The sequence below is a fragment of the Pipra filicauda genome, unplaced genomic scaffold (genome assembly GCF_003945595.2).
Source record: "Pipra filicauda isolate LSUMZ 115617 unplaced genomic scaffold, ASM394559v2 scaffold15_size4787011_pilon, whole genome shotgun sequence".
NCBI classification, from domain to species: domain Eukaryota; kingdom Metazoa; phylum Chordata; class Aves; order Passeriformes; family Pipridae; genus Pipra; species Pipra filicauda.
In genome coordinates this window covers 2,819,412-2,840,950 of record NW_024104096.1, presented here as the reverse complement: position 1 = coordinate 2,840,950, position 21,539 = coordinate 2,819,412, and the positions used below count along the sequence as shown (strand labels likewise).

The 21,539-nt window shown below is 46.5% G+C and overlaps 1 protein-coding gene across 1 annotated transcript in view; it reads right to left on the bottom strand.

The window, feature by feature from the left end:
• Positions 1–21,539, bottom strand: part of HPSE2 (heparanase 2 (inactive)) — a 110,009-nt gene that overhangs the window by 27,439 nt on the left and 61,031 nt on the right. Inside the window, exons 3-4 of the mRNA XM_027710965.2 lie at positions 9,137–9,310; positions 8,432–8,603 (exon numbers count right to left, since the gene is read on the bottom strand). Of these exons, the coding sequence (XP_027566766.1) occupies positions 8,432–8,603; positions 9,137–9,310 (346 nt within the window). The remainder of the gene's footprint in view (positions 1–8,431; positions 8,604–9,136; positions 9,311–21,539) is intronic.

The window sequence follows — 21,539 nt, the reverse complement described above, 5'->3', positions numbered from 1 at the left end:
GCAGGGACAGAAAAGCAAGGCAAACCCTCAGTGTAACCACCAGCATCCCTGGAGCAGCAGAAGCAGGATATCCATTTGTCCCCTCTCCCATGTCTCTGGGAAGCTAACTGGCCTCTTATTAAAAACTGCCAAGAAAATGTTGTTCTAGGACACAGGCATCAATTATGCATCATAGTGCAGACCAAAAACAGGACAGAAAAGGCCCTGACTTGCTTGGTGTTCCTCTTCCACCTCCATAATAGCAAAACAAATCAGTTAGTTCTTGTAATTTTCAAATTTTACCTTAAAAGATGCATATCTAGCTCAAATTTTGTTTTCAATTTCAAATTTCAAAATTTGCCTGTTTTTTCTTTTTGTTTGTCTGTTTTTCTTCCTTTCTATTTTCTTTCTTTTTCTTTTTATTGAAATTTTTGTAAGACGAAGTTCAAAACTTCCTGATAAATCTTCAAGTCCTGCTTTAGAGATGGAGTTGTTCCTGGAGCACCCCAGATGACTTGGGTAATGGTCTCTACTCTCCAAAGGGAACCTAGAGCAGCTCAGCAGCCAAAAAGTGGTACTGCAGGAACAAGAGATGAAAGCCTAGGGCTGGTGGAGATGCAGTAAAGTACAGGTATCTGAATATCCTCGTTTTAGGAATACAGATTTAACTAATCCCTTTATTCCTCTAGCACCTGTGCTGCTCCATCCACGGATTTTGAGGCCAGTGAAGATCCATACGGTCAAAATGACCAGTGCTAAGACATTTTTATCTGGGATTTCCTGGACTGCGCAATTTCCATGTGTGCAGCACAGAGCAGGCAGCGCGAACCAGACGCTTCCGGGAGAGCTCAGATCCCTGCACATGTGCTGCACAGATGGGCTGGGCTGGCACAGTAAATCTGCCATTTTCCTACACATTGGGCTCTCCCTCTGAGCACCAATCGACCCTGCAGCGCATGTGCAGTAAATCCCTCCCAGGATCCGTGGGACAAGCTCAGCCCATGCTGTGCAGGAGATAGGGGCAAATGCTGTAGCGATGCCCTGTAATTCAGATGGGTGGCAGCCCCAGGTCTTGCCTGGCTGGATTTTCACATATCAGAAATCTGGATACATGTGAAAGTCTTCAAAAACAGTCCTCAGAATCTGCTGGGGCAGCATCTCTAGGTGGGAAAGCAGAACACATCAGAGGCACGTGGAGGAATAGGAGCTTTGAGTAGGGTGTTTGTGATACTGAGGATGAGAGAAAGTCACTGAGCTTGATAATGGCTTCTAATTCACAGAAGCTAGGTTTAGATTAGATATTAGGAAGAAATTCTTCACTGTGAGTGTGGTAAGGCACTGGAGTGGGTTGCCCAGAGAAGCTGCGGATACCCCATCCCTGGAAGTGTTACAGGCCAGGGTGGATGGGACCCTGGGTAACCTGGTCTGGTGAAAAGTGCCCCTGCCCATAGCAGGGGATTTGGAACTGGATGATCTTGAAGTTCCCTTTCAACCCAAACCATTCCATTATTCTATGATATGTCCATCTCCTTACCCTTGCAGCTGCCCATGTGCCAGCATCCCATGCCACTATTGCTACTTGTGGGGCTCTGTGTCGAGCTAGAACTGAGAAAAATATAATTCAATATTGCTCAGTCACTCAAACAGTTCACAGTTCTGTCCCAGAAACAGTAATACTAGCAAAAGGTGGGACTTAGCTCACAGGTCATTCATGAACTGTGGGAGAATGGAGCAGAAGGACTGCAACACTACAAGATGATATTGATACCAAAACCCTATATTGGGAAACTATGGGCCAAATCTGACCTCTTCCAGAGCATCTCCCACAGCCACATCTCCCAGGACCACAACTTTCACTTGAGTTTAGGCAGATCTCTCAAATGCTTCTCCTGTCCTGATTCAACGCTTGTCAGTCATGGAGCACCTACTGCAACCTTAAGTAAATTGCTCACATGGTTAATTAGCTTCCAAGTGTGTTATTTCTCATATGAATGTGTCTGGCTCCAGCTTCCAGCAACTGTAACTTCCTAGGCCTATTCCTGACTCATTAAAGAGACATCTGCATCTGGAAATCTCTTTTCCATGCAGGTAACTGCAGATAGTCATCCTTTAAATTCAAAAAAAAAAAAAAAAAAGAAAAGAAAAGGTGATGCTGTAACAAGGAATTTCATCTGTTGCTCCCCGGAGAACTACAAAATAACCAGACACCCTACCCCTGGCAAGCCTCAAATGTAGGAACAACATTGGCTTGCCTGTGGTGTCCTTGTGGATCCCTAGAGCTGGGTGGCAGATCTCTGCTCTTTGAACCAGCAGTGATGGGTAGAAATAACTTTTTGTTGTGTCTGAATTGGTTGGTGAGGGGCACTAAGGCACAGGCTTCACTTACCAACTCCTTCAGGTTCCAGTGGAACAGTCAAATACCTACAGGAGCTGAGACAGGTACTAGACCCCACTCATGCCACCTGCTGCAAAGACTTTATCCTGAAGTGCCATATTTCAGATAAGAATTTCACTCCAGGAATAAGAGTCTGGTGTGAACTACGTATGAATCTGATGATATATTGTATTCTCCATCTGCTTGGCATCACCTTTCTTCAACCAACCTGATCTATGGTAGGGCTGCACAAGCCTTCTAGCAAAGAGGGTTTTATGTCCTTGGGGGCAGCTCAGCACTCCAGGGACTTAAGTGGGTACTTAAGTGGAAGAGAGAGTTGTTAGCTTATAATCTACCTCTAGCCTCCACAATACCCTGTGACAATGACTTCTACAATGCCATCGCGCACCATGGTAACAAGCTTCCTCCTTTCCAAAGCTTCCTTCCAAACTGCTTTCTGCACTGTGGACAAATCACCCCATTCACAGGCTCGTGGACCTCGATAACATTCCCTCCAAGATGTCTCTCTTCTGAGTTGAAGGGACATAGCCTATTTACTCTCTTCTTACATGAAGAAATCACATACCTATATGCACATCCTCAGCTCCTTTCCCTGTAACTCTCCTGGTTCTATTATATCTTTTCTGAGATGAAATGACAAAGACTGTAGATGGCAATCAGAATGAAAATACAGTGTGTACTTAGACTGTACTGTAATCTCATCTATGTCTTTGCTTACCCATTTTGTTCTTCCTATGCAGGCAACCATGATTTTGGCATTCCAGACATCAAATTAAGTTTCAGCAGCAACAACTATATTAACTCTTTCCTCTTAAAAGAGCAATAGCTAAATCCTTTGCTTGTATCTCAATTCCTTGACCCTGCTAAACGACCAACTGTAAAATGATTCATCTCACCCTTCACACCTCATTTCAATGTATTTATGAATGGAGTCAGCTATAAGTTCAATGCTAGCAGAGCTTGAGTTCATGCTGCAGTGACCTCCTCCTCCCATTGCATCATTAATTTAAAGTTCCTTGTCTTGTGGCTTGAAGTTTTACACAAAATTCTTGCTCTGGATCTATTGAGTGTCCTGTTACAGTCTGTGCCACCAGCCTTGTGGTAGCTTGTGTAAGTTTGAAGCTTCTGGCTCTCTGATTGAGACACATTTGCTTCTGCAACATCACTAAAGAGCCTTAAACCAATACAGCAAGGATGTACTTTCTAAAGAAAGCCAAACAACCAAAACAGATTCTAAAAAATGCAGTGCTTACAAGTCCCCTGTGTCAAACATGGCAGAAGTCCTTGTCAGCAAGAGGACAGGACAAATGCTTACATTCATTCCTGAAGTTCACCCAGAGTCCTTCCCTCTGCCGGATACCACCTACTGCAGATATTTATTTCTCCTTCTCACTTGAATTTAAACAAACAAGCTCTGTCCATACACTGCCTTTGGCTGCTATTTGGGTAAAAAGCAATGCCTGAACTGCTGAGACAGACAGAACCTTCTTCATCCTCATGATGGCAGAGGCACAAGGCATGGGCAGTCATCATAAAAATACTACCAAAGTCTCTCATTTTTAGCACCTTGATTTTGTTTTGTTGGAACCCAAGTGTACAACCTGTGCCATTTCATGGGCTATAAGCTAACAATTTTCTCTGCCACCTATGTACCCACACAGGAACCCTGGAGTTGATTTCTGGTGCAGGGAGGAGGGCTGAGGACTGGGTCAGGTTTTAATCTGACCGCTACCTGGGCTGCCCACAGATAACCAAGACATCATCTTCAAGCCCCTTCCTAACCCTGGCATATCCACAGCTTCCAGGGAGGAATGGATTCACCACCACTGACAAACATGATTCCTTACATTTATGGGCTCCTTTCAGACCACTGTGGAATGACATCATCACCAAAAGGAGACCAAGTGACCCAGATGGGTGGGTAACTCTCCACCAGTACTACAAACCAGGAGCAGGAGGCAGTAAAATCATGAAGGATGAGAAACTCTCGTGCCTTGCAAGGGGAGGACTGAAAATTAGGAGCTTCCTCACCTGCTTCTGCTACCTGGCCAAAGGTGCTGTGGCTCTGTGACCAGAGGGTGGATACACAATGGTGACAGCAGTATCAAGAAAACAGCAAGGAGGTTGGAAAGAGGGCAGAGACATCCAAGGAGGCACCAGATCTGGTGGCTTTGAGACCTGCGGGATGGGGAATAGAGAAAGACTGCAGCTTCAGACAAGAAAGATTTTCACTTCTCTGGTTACCTCAGCAGTCTCAGGTCTCAGAGTGGCCAGAGCATCAGGCACAGAGCACCAACAACAGCCAGTCTAGCGTGGGCAAAAGTGACTGCCAGCCCTTATCCTGCTGGCACAGCAGCTCCTGCTGTGGTGGAGGTAACAGCCTGCTGCTCGTGAATGTCCAGTGGCAAAAACTGGGCTATAGCAGCCAAATAACAATAGGTAATGAAAGCCCCTAACTAAATCTGCCCAGACGTGCCAGTCTACATTTTGTACCTAATGTTCTGAGCTCTAACACGTGTTAGCACCTCTCCTTCCTAATAGCTTTCCCTTGCGTTTCTTCTCTTCCATGTTATTTAGCCATGCATTAACCTTTGTGTCTCATTCCTGATCTATTGTTAAAATCTATGTTAATTCCTTAGAATCTTATAACTTTTCCCTCAAGCAAATTCTGAGCAGTCTGGGATTCCTGTACCCACAGACGCAGTAGGTAGCTGACATGGTCTGCACTCCAACAGCTCAAGCTGCATGAATGGTCTAATTAACACCTCATCAAACTCAGCTTTTGGTTGTGTCTGGAGAAATTCCCTCTTGCACCTGTGCATCCACAAGACACCATATCTAGCCTCCTGAACAGCAGGCCCCAGCCATCAGAGCAGTGCTCCATCACTGCAGAGCCTGTCCTTACACCAGCAGTAGCAGTCCTGGTCAAGGCTCCAGGGCTTGCCAGCCCAGAGTGACACTGATGGCTATGGCTGCTCTGAGCTGTTGCTCTGTGCAGGGTGGTGCAAGAACTCAGGAGCAATAACTCAGCACCTAAGGATGTGCAAAGCCCAAGCTTCTGTATTTCAGGCAGATCTCTCCTCCCCTCACCATATCATGCTTCCATCATCAGGAAGTGCACAGCTGTCACCCAGCACAACTCAGTGTCACCTGCCTAAGGACAACCTCTGCAGTGGGACAGCGTGCACACACCTCTACATACTGCAAACTCTCAGGTGTCCAATCTGCACTCATTGTTCAACAGACCCCAGAGAAAGGTGGCATCTCAGGAGGGGTTCAGTTCCACCCTGTCCTGGAGGACAGACCTTAGGATTGGGTCAGAACAGCCTTGGAGGTGCCCATCTTCCACCACTGAGACCAACAGAGCCTGGTGCTTAGCAGATACAAATGCCCAACTCATGTTGACACTGCCATTATTGCAGGAAAAAATTTAAACATAAAGAATAAGTTTAGCTTAGCTGCTTGAGATAACAGTTAAAAATAGACTGCAATGTTTGGTACACAAAGCATGCAACAGGAAAATGTAATTCTAGTTAATACTTTACACCGAGACTTTTCTCTGAATGTTTCAAGACCTAAGGTAACTCCTGAGGCTTTCCCTGGAGAACATCTAATGCCAGGTTCTACTGTTGGAGATCACTCCCTGGGCTTCTCTGAGCTCTCCTCTCCTGTTTCAGTTCATTTCCGTTGCTTCCCCTACCAAAACTCACTTCCTCACTTTGTGTAACAGAACCATGCTTGCCTGACATACTAATCCACCCTTTCCATCTTCTCCTCTGGGGTGTCATCTCCTCCCTCCAGACTTAATTAACGAGTCATAATCTTCCACTTGGCATATCTCTTCCTACCTAGCTGACTTCTGCTGTTCATCACATATTTTTTTTTAAAGAAGAGAAAAACTTTGCAGACTTTGCATCACCAGGACTATTAGCTGTACACACTTCATTCACTCAGGATCACATCCTCCTGTGATCACTATGTAGACCACTCATGGTGGTCTAGCAAGGCAGACAGAAGATTTGATATTGAGAGCATCTTTCTAATCCTTCTCATCTCTCTTGCTTGCTAACTATGTGGGGCTCATTCAGGACTGTGAGAGGCATGTCCTGGCTGTGACAGCACCAGGCACATGCTGAGCCACATTCCATTGACCAGTTCTGGATGCTCCTGCAGAAGACAGAGCTCTCAGTAGCATTAACCCAGATACTGAAGAGACCTTGGGGAGCTACTGGAAATACAGCTCATGCTGTCAAAGAGCTTAGGCACTGGGGTTTGTCCTTTTGCAACTCCATTTCCAAATACTGCAAATGAGCGTTTAGTCCTTTGTCTTTGTGTAATCAGACTTGTTCCTCCTCTTTACGCCCTGCTTGGTGATAATGAGGTCTCTATGTGGAAAGACAAGCAGCTCTTTTCCCACAGGACCCTGTGGGTTGCAAGGCCATGCAGGCAAGTGCCACTTGTCGTGAGCTGCAGACACCAGGATTTGGAGTGCAGGACACAAGGTTTCTCCATGGGAAAGAGAAAACACGTTGAGCACCTGTTGACCAGAGCCACCCTGGCAGGCAGGATGGCAGCAGAGGAAACAGCACATAGCTTGGAGAGCAGGCATGCTCATCACAACTCTTTGAGACCAGCACGGGGGTCTGGAGAGCCCCCACCATCCTGTCACCAGGGCTGTACCTCTTACATACCTACCCTTTCGTTTGAGATGGGGTTTCTGCCATTCTCTCCACCACATTGTACACTACAGCCTCACTCCCAGGGTTGCCGTCTGTCAAAACACAGCCCCAGCAACACTGAGCTGCTGGACCACCCTGGCCGTGTGACTTGGCTCTTCCGACCTCCCTTCCCTGGGACCCGGCTGCGGTGCATGAAGGGCAAACGCAGCAGTAGGACTTCCCTTTCTCTAATAGCTTCTTGGCTCTCATCCCCATTGTTTGTCTTACTCAGCCCGCTCCTCCCGGCGCTAATAGATTTCCTGCTGATCAAGGCTACTACAACATTTTGTAACTCCCCCTGCGCCGCTTCCATGCCCTGTACCAAACCCAGGGGCTCCATCAAGCACTTCACTGCCGCGGCATCGGCGCCAGCTGTAGTGTGGGTGCAGGGGCTGTTCCCCCACTTTTGTCGGTGGGAGGGACGCTGGCGTCGCAGCTGGTTCAACCAGCTTTATGGTCTCTTTGTGCTGCTGCAGCAGAGCTGAGAATCTGGCCCTGGCTCCCTCCCCGCCTCGCTGGGGACTGCATCAGTGTGCTGTTTATTGTTTCTGCCAGATCATTCCTGCAGATGTTAATGAATGCTAGACCCAGCTTTGCTCCCAGCAGAGTCCCTTCCACACCTCCCCCTGCCCAGTCTTCTGCACTGGAGTTTCTGTTTACAGTCCTGCAGGGAATTTCGCTTCTGCTGCGTGGTCTTCAAGCCGCACAGTCTCAACTCCTGCTGCCAGCAGGCTCCCACACCTCCCTGATTCCTGTAGCTGTCCAATGTTACCTCCAGGTGTCTGTGTCCCTCACTGTCACCATTCCTTCTCCACCTTTGGCCTTCCCAAACTAGAGACCTGCCAATTCTCCTAGGAGGAAGAGGGCTTGGTCAGTGAAGAAAGTTGCTAGAGGTTCTTCCTCTGCATGTATGGAGAAAGCACAGGGAGAAGAAGTCACTAAATAGTGACAAAGCAATTTGTCCAGGAGAACTCAGAGATAAAACATCCACACTGATAAGTGGTGCCAGGACCCACCTCCTGATCTGGCAGCCCACAGGCGTGCAGCAGCCTGCCCTGTCTTCAGATCCCAACAAGGTGGGCACCTCAGTCTGCCTATAATTGGGAAACACTGGAAGTGCTTGGGAGAGTGTTAATCAGTTCAGCCTAAAACCCCAGCAGCTACCTCTGCAGAATTTTAGCAGTACAGACAACCATCTCCCCAAGTCTCTGCTACTATGGTGGCTCACCCTGGAGGCTATTGGACACTGGGAATTCAAAGAGCAAGCCTACTTGTTGCAAAAGGGCTCTGTCTCAGGAGGGATTTCTGATCTCTTTTTCATCAAAACAATATCACTTACCCTTCCAGGAAAGCGATGACGTTCTTTCTGGGCCTCCCAATGTTTGGCCCATAGAGGTGTGCTCTGGAATAAGTGCGGATAAGCTGCATCAGGCTTCTCAGCTGAGTGTAGTCCTTTCCTAGCTGGCTGCCATTCACCGAGCGGCCAATCAGTGTCCGATAGTTATTGGGTTCTGGGAAAATAAAAATACACAAGCAAGGCTTGTCAGCTCTGCTCCTTCATCTGCACTTCTAGAGAGAGAGACACACAGCTCACCCTGTCACACGGCTTGAGGTCCGGAGAGGAGGCAGGCAGCAGAAGGAACCTTTAAGGAGCAGATGAGAGCCACTGCTTGCTCTCCTGCACCCTTTTTGCTGTGTGCTGGGAGGACCTGTACCTTGGTGTCATGCTCCCGTCCCCGTAGAGTTCCCACTTCCCATGGCACTTCCCATGGCACTGTAGACACCATACAAGTCCACCCCAGGACCAGCTGAGCCCAGCAGCCAGGGCAGAAACATTGCATACACTTAATACTAACTAGTAGAAATGTCCAGCTAAGGGCTAACTCACACCAAGTCTGTCTTAGAGATGGTGCTGGGGCCTTTAAATCCATCTGAAACTACACTGGCAAATTATCCTGGGATCTGCAAATATTCTCTTCCAAAACTGAATATATTTCTCCTACAGTGAGCTCCATTCCTGTGGCTCTCCTGTTCCCACACTCACCATTGCCCAGCTCCCAGGAGATGTTGTACTTCTTGCTGGCACTGTACTTCAGGAGGCTGAGGGCATTGGAGCTGTTCCAGGAGTTGTTGGGATTTCGGCGCAAAGCATTCAGTGCAAAGATCAGGTGAAGGCCAGAGCAGTCAGCAAAGTTATAGAGTTTGTCTAGAGACCTGGCTGGGAAGAAACAAAAAACAGTTTGCAATTCAAAAGAAAGCTAGTTCCAGGGAGGTTCAAATGATCCTGTTGTCCATCATACCTTGCCTTCTGTGTAGGATGAGCCAGGGTCAAATGCCATCCCCACGACATCTGTAACTGCAGAAATGAACCTGACCTTTGAAACTGGGATAGGATTCCAGGTGTGGGCTCATCTCCTTCCAGCATGAAACTTGGATGCCCTCCACTTCTGTGTCAGAGCTGGGGCCATGTTACCAGAAACAAGTGACTTCATAACATCTCTTTTCATCTCCTGTTGGCAAGGAAAGTTCAGCCTTTCCTGTGCTTATTCTGCCTTGTATCTTTTCCAGAGCAGACCCCTGCGGTGACTGGGGAGCAGAGAAGGAAATCACCACCCCAGAGCTGCCAGCTCATGGCCACCTCTCCTACATGCCACAACAGCCTGCTCTCTGCTCCCACAGGCCCCAGTACAGTAACCAAGACCCAGCAATGATCAAGTAAAGCCTCCATGCACCACACACCCAGCTAACCTCTGCCCTGCACCCAAAGACTGGAGCTTTGTATCATCTCTTGACATAGGGGAGAGAGGGCCTCCCTGCCTAGCGACAGCCTGGATGCACCCTGATGCCAGGGCGGCCTTCCTGAGGTGCTGGGGTCTTTGTGGGATTCATATCCTATCTGCTGGCCCCAAAGTTCCCAGGCTGGCATCTCCCTGTACTATAGCCTCGATGAGCAGTGGAAAACCAGCCAGCAGCAGCAAGAGAGACCAAAGAAAGAGCTGACCCACTATTTAGGGTGGTGTGACATTAGCACAGAGCCCTCCTGGGAGAAACACAATACTTAATGCCTTTTTTCCTTAAATCTTCCTTAAAAACTGAAAAGCAATCAAATGCCTGATGAAGCTAATGCCAGTATTAGCAGGACACAAACTCACATGACAGAGAGAGGAGATTTGGTTAGAGAGCAATTAAATAACAGTGGTGTTTTCAATCATCCCTGCCTGTTGAACTGCATCCCAGGACACTCAGTGAGCTTCCTGAAGCAGCCTTGGAGATGCAACCACTTAACTGTGAGGAGCCACCAGGGATAGGGAGGTTCCAGGGGGCCAGGGAGGGCAGACCGTGGGTTCTGCTTTCAGAAGAGGGGAAGGAGGCACTGGGGAATTACGGAGTAGGCAAACTGGCTTCAGGTCCCAGAAAAACACTTGGACAAATAATCAAGTTGCTTGTCAGCACTTACAAAATATAAGGAGATGATCAACAGCCAGAGGGAAATGCCAAGAACAAATCACACTGAAGCAATCTACTGACAGGAGAGAAGGGCTTGCGGGCAGCAAAGCGGCCATTTATGTCTTATACCTTGATGGGTTTTGAGACTTTGAACACAAAGGATTGCACATGATATTCTCTCCAGAAACTGAGGTAACCCTGATCTGGACAGAATTGCAATGAGAAATACACACACAACAAGAGCAGCTCTCAGTAATTTGCTGTTAGAGTGAAGGGGTTAGGCAGCCTTCTCTAGATAATTTTCAAAAAAAAGCGGGGTATAAAGGAGCAGAGGATACATCAAACTTGCCATGGCACTAAGGTTATAGCACGCACCACTATGGGCAAGGGAGCTGAAGGGAATGGAGAGGAGGCCACTGCATGCTCAAGGAATTGCCCTAATGCCGGGGGGGATGCTCCAAGATTCCCTGCAGCATGCTGCCCATCTGACGTGCAAGTGAAATGGTGACAGCCAGGAGCTGTTCATTCTGGTTGGGATAAGCTGCTACAGCCTATATGTCTGCATTCGTACTGTTGCCTTTCCTGGTCACTAAAGCTTCAGTGAATACAGAACCAGCTCTAAGAGTAAACTTATTTCAAAAGTAAAGTTTTAAGGAGGGTCAAGGAAATAAGCTAACTGAATAGCTAACTGCAGAAGAGTTATGGAAAGAAGATAGGGAAAATGTGGAAAAGAAATTCCTAATCCTTTTCACCACCTTTTTCTAAATGCTACTGGGTTGTTTGAGTGAAAAGTAGCTGAATTAGATTAATCTAATGTATTCATCTCACTGGTTTAGGCACATTAGCTGTTTTTCTGGATGTTTAGTGAATTAGAGACAGATACAGTTACTTAATACTCATTTACTCCAGACCCCCAGGCAAAAAGCTGCACTTGAAATGAGACTCCTATAAAGAGGATAAGATAGACACCCAAATGACGCAAGCAAAAAAGGTGTTACCTGTAGTTCTTCTGAGAGAAATGAAACCTTTTCACAGCAGAAAACAGTTGTACTGCAGGAGGGGATTTGGTTCATATTTAGGAGCCACTGCAGGGGACTGAGAATTGATTTTCCATGCATCCACAAGAGGAAACAAGATGTCTGTTCATCCCAATGCAGGGCCTACCACTGTGAAATTATATTTTCCCCATGACACTTATTTTGTTTCCGTGCGCCTGGACACAGAGATGCCACGTGTATTTCATGTTCTGCCACAACTTTCCAAGCTGGAAACCTCAGCAATCAGGGGAGCAGGCTAGGAAGAACACACAGATGTCTGGAATTTGCTCCTGCACATTTCCAGTGGTGTCCCAGAACAGACCGACTTACAGACTGCAATGAAGCTACAAAGAGCAGAAAAGCACTAATAAACCTATCTTTGCATGAAACCAGATTGTTAATACAGCCACTCTTGCTATCAAGAGTATCAGGTACCAAATCCACTTACCTCCTTTGCTCTTGGCAGCTGCCTTGGGATTGTATGAACTTGGAAGAAAACCCATCCAGTCACTCTGGAAGAGCCTTGATAATCAGTTTGCACAAGCTACCCAACCATTCATGTTTAAAGCACATGTCTGACCCCTCTGAGATGACTGCCTTAAACTGGATGTCTTCAATGCAGACAGCTGCATTTAGATGAGAAGAATACTGTCATGCAGAGGGCATATCAGCAGTGTGCTCAAGTGGCCAAGGAGGTCAATGGCATCCTGGCTTGGATCAGAAATAGCATGGCCAGCAGGACCAGGGCAGTGGTCATCTTCCTGTACTTGGCACTCATGAGGCTGCACCTTGAGTACTGTGTTCAGTTTTGGGCCCCACGCTGTAAGAAAGACATTGAGATGCTGGAGCATGTCCAGAGAGGGACAACAAAACTGTTGAAGGGTCTGGAGCACAAGTCTTATGGGGAGGAGATGAAGGAGCTAGAGGTGTTCAGCCTGAAGAAAAGGGGGCTCGGAGAGACTCTATCAACTCTCTAAAACTACCTGAAAGGAGGTTGTAGCAAGGTGGGGGTCAGCCTCTTTTCCCAAGCAACAAGCATTAGGACAAGAGGAAAGAGCCTCATGTTGTGCCAGAGGAGGTTTGGATTGGATATTAGGAAAAATTTCTTCACTGAAAGAGTTATCAAGGATTGGAGCAGGCTGTCCAGGGAAGAATTCGAGTCACCATTCCTGGAGATATTTAAAAGAGGTGCAGATGTGGCATTTGGGGGCACAGTTTAGTGATGGAGTTGGCAGTATTAGGATAATGGTTGGACTTAATGATCTTAGAGGTCTTTTTCAACCTAAATGATTCTATGATTCTGTGGATGGCTAAAGCACAAAAATAAGCTTATGTAGAAGACTTTGAGTGATGTCCAGTCCTCCATATGTACAAACAGGGCCATAAGAAAATGCTATAAATATTTTACTGCCATGACTAGGGATGGCAACATTACTTCTGAGTAATGAGAACATGAAGAATCATAGTATTATTAACAGCTGGCTAAAACTCACTTTGAATTTTGGATAATTGCACTATTTTTTCTTCATCAAACAAAGAAAATCATACAGGAATTTAACCTTTCTCCAGCTAACAGATCATTAGGCAAGGCTTTCACAGAGTATTTCAATAGAAAAAGCCATTGTCGTACTAGAATGAATCTTAATAGAGCAGAACTAGATTTATGGGATGTTCTCCCTGCCCCTTCTCCCCCTCTGCCCAGTGCAGAGATGCACATACTCAGCACTCACGTGCCACTGAGCTCAGGGAGAAGGAATTTAAAAAAAAAATTAAAAAAAGCGGAAGGATGCTGAGAGTCAGCTTCTTCCATTTGCTAATGCTCACATAGTTGGAGTGAGGATAATCAAGGCAAGAAAACTCTGTTCGCTCGCACACAGTGGCAGCACTTGATGGTGGGTCTCAATGGGGCAGGTGCCTGTCTCAGTGGGTTTGGGACAAACAGCAGCCAGTAGTCACAGGCCACATAACCCTGGCAGAAAAAAGAAATCAGAAGATATTTAGGCTTTCTCAACCTTTTGCATCCTTGTTTGCAGAGGTTTGAATGCATCTGGACAGTGAGTACAGCCCAACGATGCATGGCTGGGTGGCCACCAGTGAAGATCTGCTAGAAAACCCTGCACTCAGCCAAAGCTCTGCACAGAAATTAAAGTTTTTAGCTGTTTGTATTGATCTCATGCATTCTGCAAAGAGAGACAAACAATTTCAAAATGCAGAAGGTGTCTGTGAAGCCACAAATGATGGTGGGGCTCAAGGGACAAGTACGTCCTTTGGGATTCTTTCCCATTTTTCTTCTTTTTATACAAGGCTAAATTTTAATGTTCTCTGAAAGATGGATGGTATTTAACTCTGTGACATGCCAATACAAAATCTGAGGCACATTAAAAGATCTCTGACAGTTTCAAATAATTGGAAAGACTTTCCAGTTGTAGTTACTGAATTAAACATTATACGAGAGACTTTTTAAAGAACACAGTATTGACTGCTGTTTGGTAAGAGGGACAGTTCAAGAATCTCTGGGTTTTAAAATCTTCTACATTTTTTATTCTGCTTCAGGAACTTTGCTTTGTCAGGGTTTAGCACGAAGAGAGAAAATTCATATGCCCATTGAGATGGAGGCTGAGATCAGTCAGTGGGCTGAGGGGTGGTAGGGCATGGCACAGTGTGCCAGGGGCTTTTGTAACTCGGGGAAGTCAACCAGGAGGGCAGGAAACAAGAGCCCGTTCTCCCTCTATTCCCACCATTCACCACATCTATCTCGTGTATGTACAGCACATGCAAGCACTGAGGAGGATGAGATAAGAGCCGAGCATGGAGTGAGCAACACAGTCCCCAAATCCTCAGGTTAGCTGAGAGACCAGTCAAATGCACAACAGATGAACCCTTCTGTTGACAAAGCAAAGAAATGTAGTTCTAGAAAGAATAATTTCAACTAATCATGGGTGTTGCTCAACTCTCTGTTCTCCATAAATTCCAAGCAAGGCCTGAAGCCTCCCTGCAAATAACTCCTGGTGGCAGCACTGCAGCATCCCCTCCTCCTCAAGCTTCTTGAAGGAGATAGTGGAGGGTTGGGATTGGGAAAGACCTGGCAAAGAGCAAAGAGAATCCCAAAGAGATTTTTAGAGGGAGGGGGCAGAAGGAGTGGTACAGGCTGTTCGGAGAACAGATGAGTAAGATGGCTGGTGAGAGCAATGAATGGAAAAAGAAAGATACTCCCACTTACAGAAGAACAAGCGGGTACATGGAAAATTCATTTACAAACAAATTGCCACCACTGTCAGCTGAATCCCATTTGCACCGGCTCTCTTACACTGAAAATCCTCATAAAACCACATGTGTGTGGCAAGGACTAAATGTTTTCTTAGCAATAAATATGAATCAGAAGATATGCAACAGGCAATTAGAGTAATTCCAGACCCATAGGACAGGTCAGCAACACTGGCTTGAATTCTTCCCATGGATTGCATCCTCAGTCACGACAGGGTTTCAGACAAGGAAATCAGAAAACCCCCATCCAAAATCTGTACAGTTAGAACACCAAAGAATAACCTTCACCATCACTGCAAGTTCAGAGGAAAAGTAACATCCCACACTGTCCATATGCACTGTAACATCCAGCTTGAGCCACCGTATCGTGGGAAGTTTTTTCTATTCTAGCTGCATGCTAAGCCATTCCATCAAAGTTGCTGCTTAACGAGAATTTTAAAGATTTCAAGGCTACCAAGAAACCCACACAGTTGCTGGAAATCACATTTTAATTATGACCATCCCAGCTGGGAACCTGTTTGGTTTTAATTCAGTCTTCTGGAGCATTTTGTTTTGCGGTAAAACCCCACCATGTAAAGATGCTGAAGAATTCCCAGGCAAAATTGCTGGTGGGAGGGAAATATTTGCTTGCCTCAGATACACGTTTCACCTGAAATGATCCCTCTACCTGGTCAGTTTCCCAGTAACCTCCAAAAATGATGGAGGTGTGCAGAACTGTCCCTTAGTCTCCTTCACCTACCAGGCTTCCTTACTGCTCTACGGAGGAGCAAAAGATGGGCATGTACTATGAGTGGGAAGCACTTTCCAAGGCAAGGTGCAGCATTGGAGGTCTGCTCTGAGTGACAAGAAGTGCTTTGGCAGAGCCTAATGGTACTATAGAAAAGGGATCTAGTTTAATCCTATCTGAAGAATACCTGAAAGTTGGAGGAACTGGCTTTAATACTGCCAGCCAGTGAAGAAATGCTGCGCTCTGTGTGTTAATGAGAACCTGGATTTTATATCCAGCTGGATGACAGATGGGGGATCTGGGGCTATTCCCTTTGGAGTATTGAGGGGGCCTTTTTCCAGAGGAATTGTCATCATCCCTGGTCTTTAGGCAGCTGAACATCGACCCTCAATATTCATTCAAGTCTTTAACTAGATTTTTCATTTCACTGCCAACACAGAGGTGATTATGCTGACCACGTGAGCAGGTTTATTCCTTAACACCACCATACAGAAATAGCAGTCTGGGGGCTTGGTGTCAATCTCTCGCCAATAAGGAGCTTGGCCAGCAGCCATGGATTGTGGGCTGAGTTCCCAGCTGGCATATAACTTGGAAGACAACCACGAGGTCTGGGTTCAATATCCAATTGCTAAGGAGTCTGGCTGACAGCCTCATTTTGTGGAATGAATCCCAAATTAATATAATTCTTTTGATACCAGACAAGGGGCATGGACTGCTTCCAAATGCTCTAAGGGCTCAGATAAAAGCCATAGGCATTGGGTTCAGTGTGTAAATGGTATTGAGGTCGAATAACAGTCAGGATTGGGCTTAATCCTCAGATGGTGAAAAAAAGGAATGAGCCCTGAGCTCTGTCTTCATGCAAAAAAAGGAGGGCTCAAATGAGCAGAATAGCTCTGTTTTCAATCCTCGCGTGGTAAAGAGCTCACAGGACAGTAATGGTTTCTAGGAACAAGTGTAAACTGACATGGAGCTTCAGAAGAGATGTGGGATCTGGGTTCAATCTCCAAATGCTATAAAGCTCAGATAATGTCCAGAGGGGCAATATCCAAACCCTCTGTTCAAGTCCTGTGTCTAGGAAGAAAATAAGATCATGTTACAGCTAAGAAAGTTATTTTCTCCTGCTGCGTAACTTAAGGTGTTTTCCCTTTTGAATCAGGATTAATCCAGTATCTTCTAAAGTTTCAGAGGGAAATGGAGGTGAGCAGGGAGAGGACTACAGGTTTGAGCAGAGCAGAAGAACAGAGCACGGGAAAATAAGACTGTGAGCACCACCTGCTCTTCCACATCTTGTTGGATGTGGATCCTGATCACTGGGATGGAGCCATGGAAATTGCTCCAGAGAAAAAGTGAGTACAGCTCATCAGCATCCTCAGTGGTCAACAATGCCTGCATTTCTGGGCATCCTTGGGGCCTCTGAAGGAGGCAGCTCATCCCACCGAGAGACGGCAACAGCCTGCTTGGCAATTACGTCTCACTGACACCGCTTGCACCAGGGATTGGTGTGAAACAGTGTGTGCAGCAGTAACTCACTCCCGCTCTCACAGCTTACTCATGGAATTGCCTCCTGATGTGGCTTGTTTAGCTAGCTTGAGTCATTCTGCTTTGCATAAAGGAATACAAATAACACGAGTAGAAAATATTCAAATATTATTTTGATCAGGGATTTAAAACTGGTCTGTCACATAGGGAATCCTTCCTGGATAAGGCTTTATTGAAAGTTACCTTGATCCTCTGAAAAGTTTCAAATTTGATAGCACTACCTCTCTGCTCTTGAGGAAAATTTTAAAACCCATTTCCAGTCTTTGTGACTCTCAGCTTTAACTCTAAAGTCCAAATAAGATGGACCACAGTGGACAGGGCCTGATCGATGTGAGTGCTGTTATAATAGGTTGTGGTTTGTCAATCTGACCTGCAGCTAGCCAGACTCTTGAGCAGCAACAGCAAACTTGGGGTAAAACCCTACAAAATCACCCCTCAGGGCAGCAACTACCCAATCCTAATGACCAGAGGTGCTAGAGACGAGCCCTGTCAGCACCATCTCCTCCATGGCCAGTGGGCACAGCCCAGTGTTTTGCTCTTTACCCTATGCAAAGCTATGATGGTGGGGACAGGCATGCCACAGAGCCACATGTGCCACATGCCACAAAGCCGCCTTCCTCCAGGCTTTACCTATGCACGTGGAGGGAGTGAACCTGCCAGACTTGGGAACATGGCTGCAGACATAACCCAGCTCTCCTGCCAGACCGTTTGCTGACAGAATGACTGTTTTATATGGCTATAAGAGCAGCTATAAGTGCAGCTGTCTGAAAAGCAACAAAATGTATGATGTGTGTTTCTAAATCCAATGACAGCTGGCAGTGCTGCGCTGCAGCTCATTCCTTCTTTTACACGATTTAGCTAAAACACTTCTCTGTGATCACCCTGATTTATTAACAAACAGCAATTTCTGGAACAATTTAAAAGCAGTTCCAAATAGGTAAGAAGTGGTCGGCTCCTCAAGCACTCAGTGAGCTCCCAAATAGGCAGGCAGCTAGAGATGGACAAGGATGGCTGACTGGAGGACTGAGTGCCCTCTCTGTCCACCTCACAGGGAGGACTGGGCTGTGAATCACATCGAGCCTTTGAGGCAGGGGTACCTATGGCAGCTGCAGAGCATTACCCACAGGTAGAGGAATGGTGATTTATACAGTTTAAAGGTGCCTTGAGGTGCAAACATGAGCCATTTCTATGCTGCCATGGAGAAGAGGTGACTCAGTCCCTCCACAGTGCTGCTCCCTAGCCCAGGAAGCCACATAGAGGTGGACCTCCTCCTGCACCTGAGTCTGACCTCTCAGGCATGGGAAACCCTGTGCAGCCCAAACCCCCACAGGTGCATAAAGATAATGCCATAGCTTGCAGAGCAAGAAGACAGGGACAGGTGCCGTGCCTGTCCCCACACGCACCTCCTCCTGCCATCTGCAGGGCAGATGACAACAACTGTCACAGGAACCCATGTCCCCTGTGCATCACTTGCTGCTCAGGCAAGCTGCATCCACACCATTCTTTCAAGCTGCCCCAGTCTCAAGGCACTGGTTTTCTTTATAAATACTTTTTCTTGACAGCACTCAAAGAGCTAACACTGCAGCAAGAGGATGGATGTTTTCAGCACTTCCCTGCAAAAAGTGAGCTGGGCAGCACAGGCTGAGCAGCAACCTGTGCACATGCTGCATGGCTAAACTGGAATGAATGAAAGATATACAGGTACAAAGCATGTTTTTAACATGTTCATTTAATCTCTATTAAGAGCTTAAACTAGGTGAGCTGTGCATCTAGTTCACCTATTCCCTTCAGCCCCTCCAGCAGCTCCCATACTCCATTTTTGCTGCCCAAACTGCTTGCCATGTGGCAGACACGTGGCTTGGTTCAGAAGAGCCTCACGCAGGGATGCAAGCCAGATCCAACCAACAGCATCCCTGGAGCCACAGAAGGAGCAGTGCCTCGTACCAGGCCCTCTGCCTCCTGCCCCCCGGGTCTCTGGCTGCTTTGGAGCAGAATGACATTGATCAGTCATGCGAGGAGGCTGAACTACCACATCGGGAACAAATTCAAACTGAGGACTTCAGTGTTGCCAAACCCCAACATTCAAAAATCATGAGTCAAACTCACAAAAATCACGAGAAACCTGGTTTTAACATAATTTTCGTTGAATGCTGTTTTCAAAAATTTGGGGTGCCTTTATAGGCTTTTAAGCTCTTCTACTACCAGGATAGTTAAAATATGGCTTGTTTTTATTTTTCCTTTTATGGCAGTTGATATGCGGCAAAACAACCCTTTTACTTTATGAGTTTTTTGGGTTGGCCTCGCTTCCCCATGGGCAGGGGCTGCAGCCAGTGGCCAGGGATGGCAGGGGCATGCTTGACATCCCTCAGTGCCGGGTGCTGCAGCAGAGATGCTCTGCCATCAAGCAGGGGTCTGGCCATCTCCTCTTACAATCCCTAGCTCTTGGCAAGCAAACCACAAAATCCACAAAAATCAGGTGCTTCATTTTATGGGTCTGAGTCAAAGTTTCCTATCGTGCAAGGAGCCGCAGTCATTGTGCGCTGCTGAAAACCGCCGGTCCCAATTCCGGCACATCCTCCCCTGCCTGCTGACCCCGTTCTTGCCATCGGCTGTCTCTAGTTGTTCCTACTCAGCAGAGCAGCTGACTTCCCTGGGAGGAAGAGGGAGTGACTAGGTCTCTTCGCACACTTTGTGAGTTGGGCATCTGGTATTTTTCAAAACTCTGAAACATTTTAACTGAAAACTGTCTTTAAAAAAAAACCACAAAAAAACCCCAAAAAAACCCAAAAAACCAACCAAAAAAACCCAACCAAAAAACAACACATAAAACCGGAAATGTTTCAATCTGAAATCCTTAATTAAAACCACACTCTTTAGCACATAAAGAAGGAAGTTAAAATAGAAATGTACTTTTGCACATTACAGACAGCATTATAATAAACACAAAGCGCTGCCAAGAAAGAGGCATTTTCAAGGCTAAAGTAGATGCCTCCAGCTGCACTCAGATAATGTCAGAGGGCTCATTTGCACTGCTGAGTGTCGCTGCATTTGAACACAACAGTGATCAACCGAGCTAGTAGGGTGAGGAAGATGGCACTTACTGGTGCAGACTGTGAACATTGCAGCAAGGACCATGACCCTCTGCAGTCTGTGACCTCCACTGACTTCCCACAGATCATAGACCTGGGTCTTAATCTGTAAAATATTTGAAGGAACTGGCCCTGACTCTCTCTGCTCCTCTGGGCTCACAGATATGGCTCAGCTGGAGGGACCCGGTTTGGCAGGATCTCTCTCCAGCTAATCTTTGGAGGAATTTTGTACCAAAGCACACAGGGTGGAGTCTGAACCTGATTTTGGAGGCACAGATGAACGGCTGGAAAAGGCCAGCATCGTTAGCCTGATGTCCAGCACCAGGCAGCCTGGGATGCACATGAGGAGTGCAGGAGTCAAAACCAGTCCCTCAGCAGGATAGATCAGATATTTTGCACAGGTACCCACAATCAGCTTAAAATTTGCTGCTAGTATGGAAATCACCCTACCCCCACGTAAAGTTTTGCAGCTATTTAATATCTGGAGTGAAAATGGGCACCTGATTTTGAGCCCAAACTTACCTGTTTTGGCCTTCTAGTGATTGGATCTTGCTATACCCCTGCCTGCTAGGTTTTTATTTCTTGTGGATATCTCAAATTTAAGGTCAACCCTCCTCTAAACACACTTTCATTAATCGCTACTTGTTGCAGGTCTTCAGTATATCCACAGTAATGCAAGCTGTTCCAAGCTTCCAATCAATTCTGCAGCTCTTTGCTGTCCTGGGCGTCTTACCAAGCTCTGTCAACAAACCACTGCTATGTGGGACATTTAGGATCTCATGAACCAATTGACGTGCTGTGGGAGGACAGGTCTGCTCAAACTCCTGCTCCTCTGCAGCAGCCACAGAGCCAGAGCAGCCAGAGCAGTCTGCACATAAGTGGCAGGAGAACAAACGGGACTTATTTAAAGCCCTTATACACAGCTACAGCAATTAGCCTCACATGTGCTTCATGGAAAGACATCATTAGAGGTGAATACTGATATGAGGTGATGTCACTTGTTTAGAAAACAGAAGAAGGAAATAGGAGGGGGGGGGTTGTATGAAGAATGCTTGGAGAGGTGAGAAACAGACTTTGTGCATGTCCCCAGGGACCAAGAAAGAGAAAAAGGAGCACAGAAGATGTCCCACAGAACTCCATTAATCAGAAACAGAAAATGGATGACATATTTTTGAGTGTCTGACTAAAGCAGCTAAAGTAATTGGAGTTGGTAGGAACAGGTAATTTTAATTACACTGCTATCTGCTAAACACAGAGCAGGGCAGGTCCCAGACACTCCAAGCTGCTGTAATGAGTGGGGAAAAGTTGCTTTGGAGAAGTGAAAGTAAGAGGGGAGGGGATGTT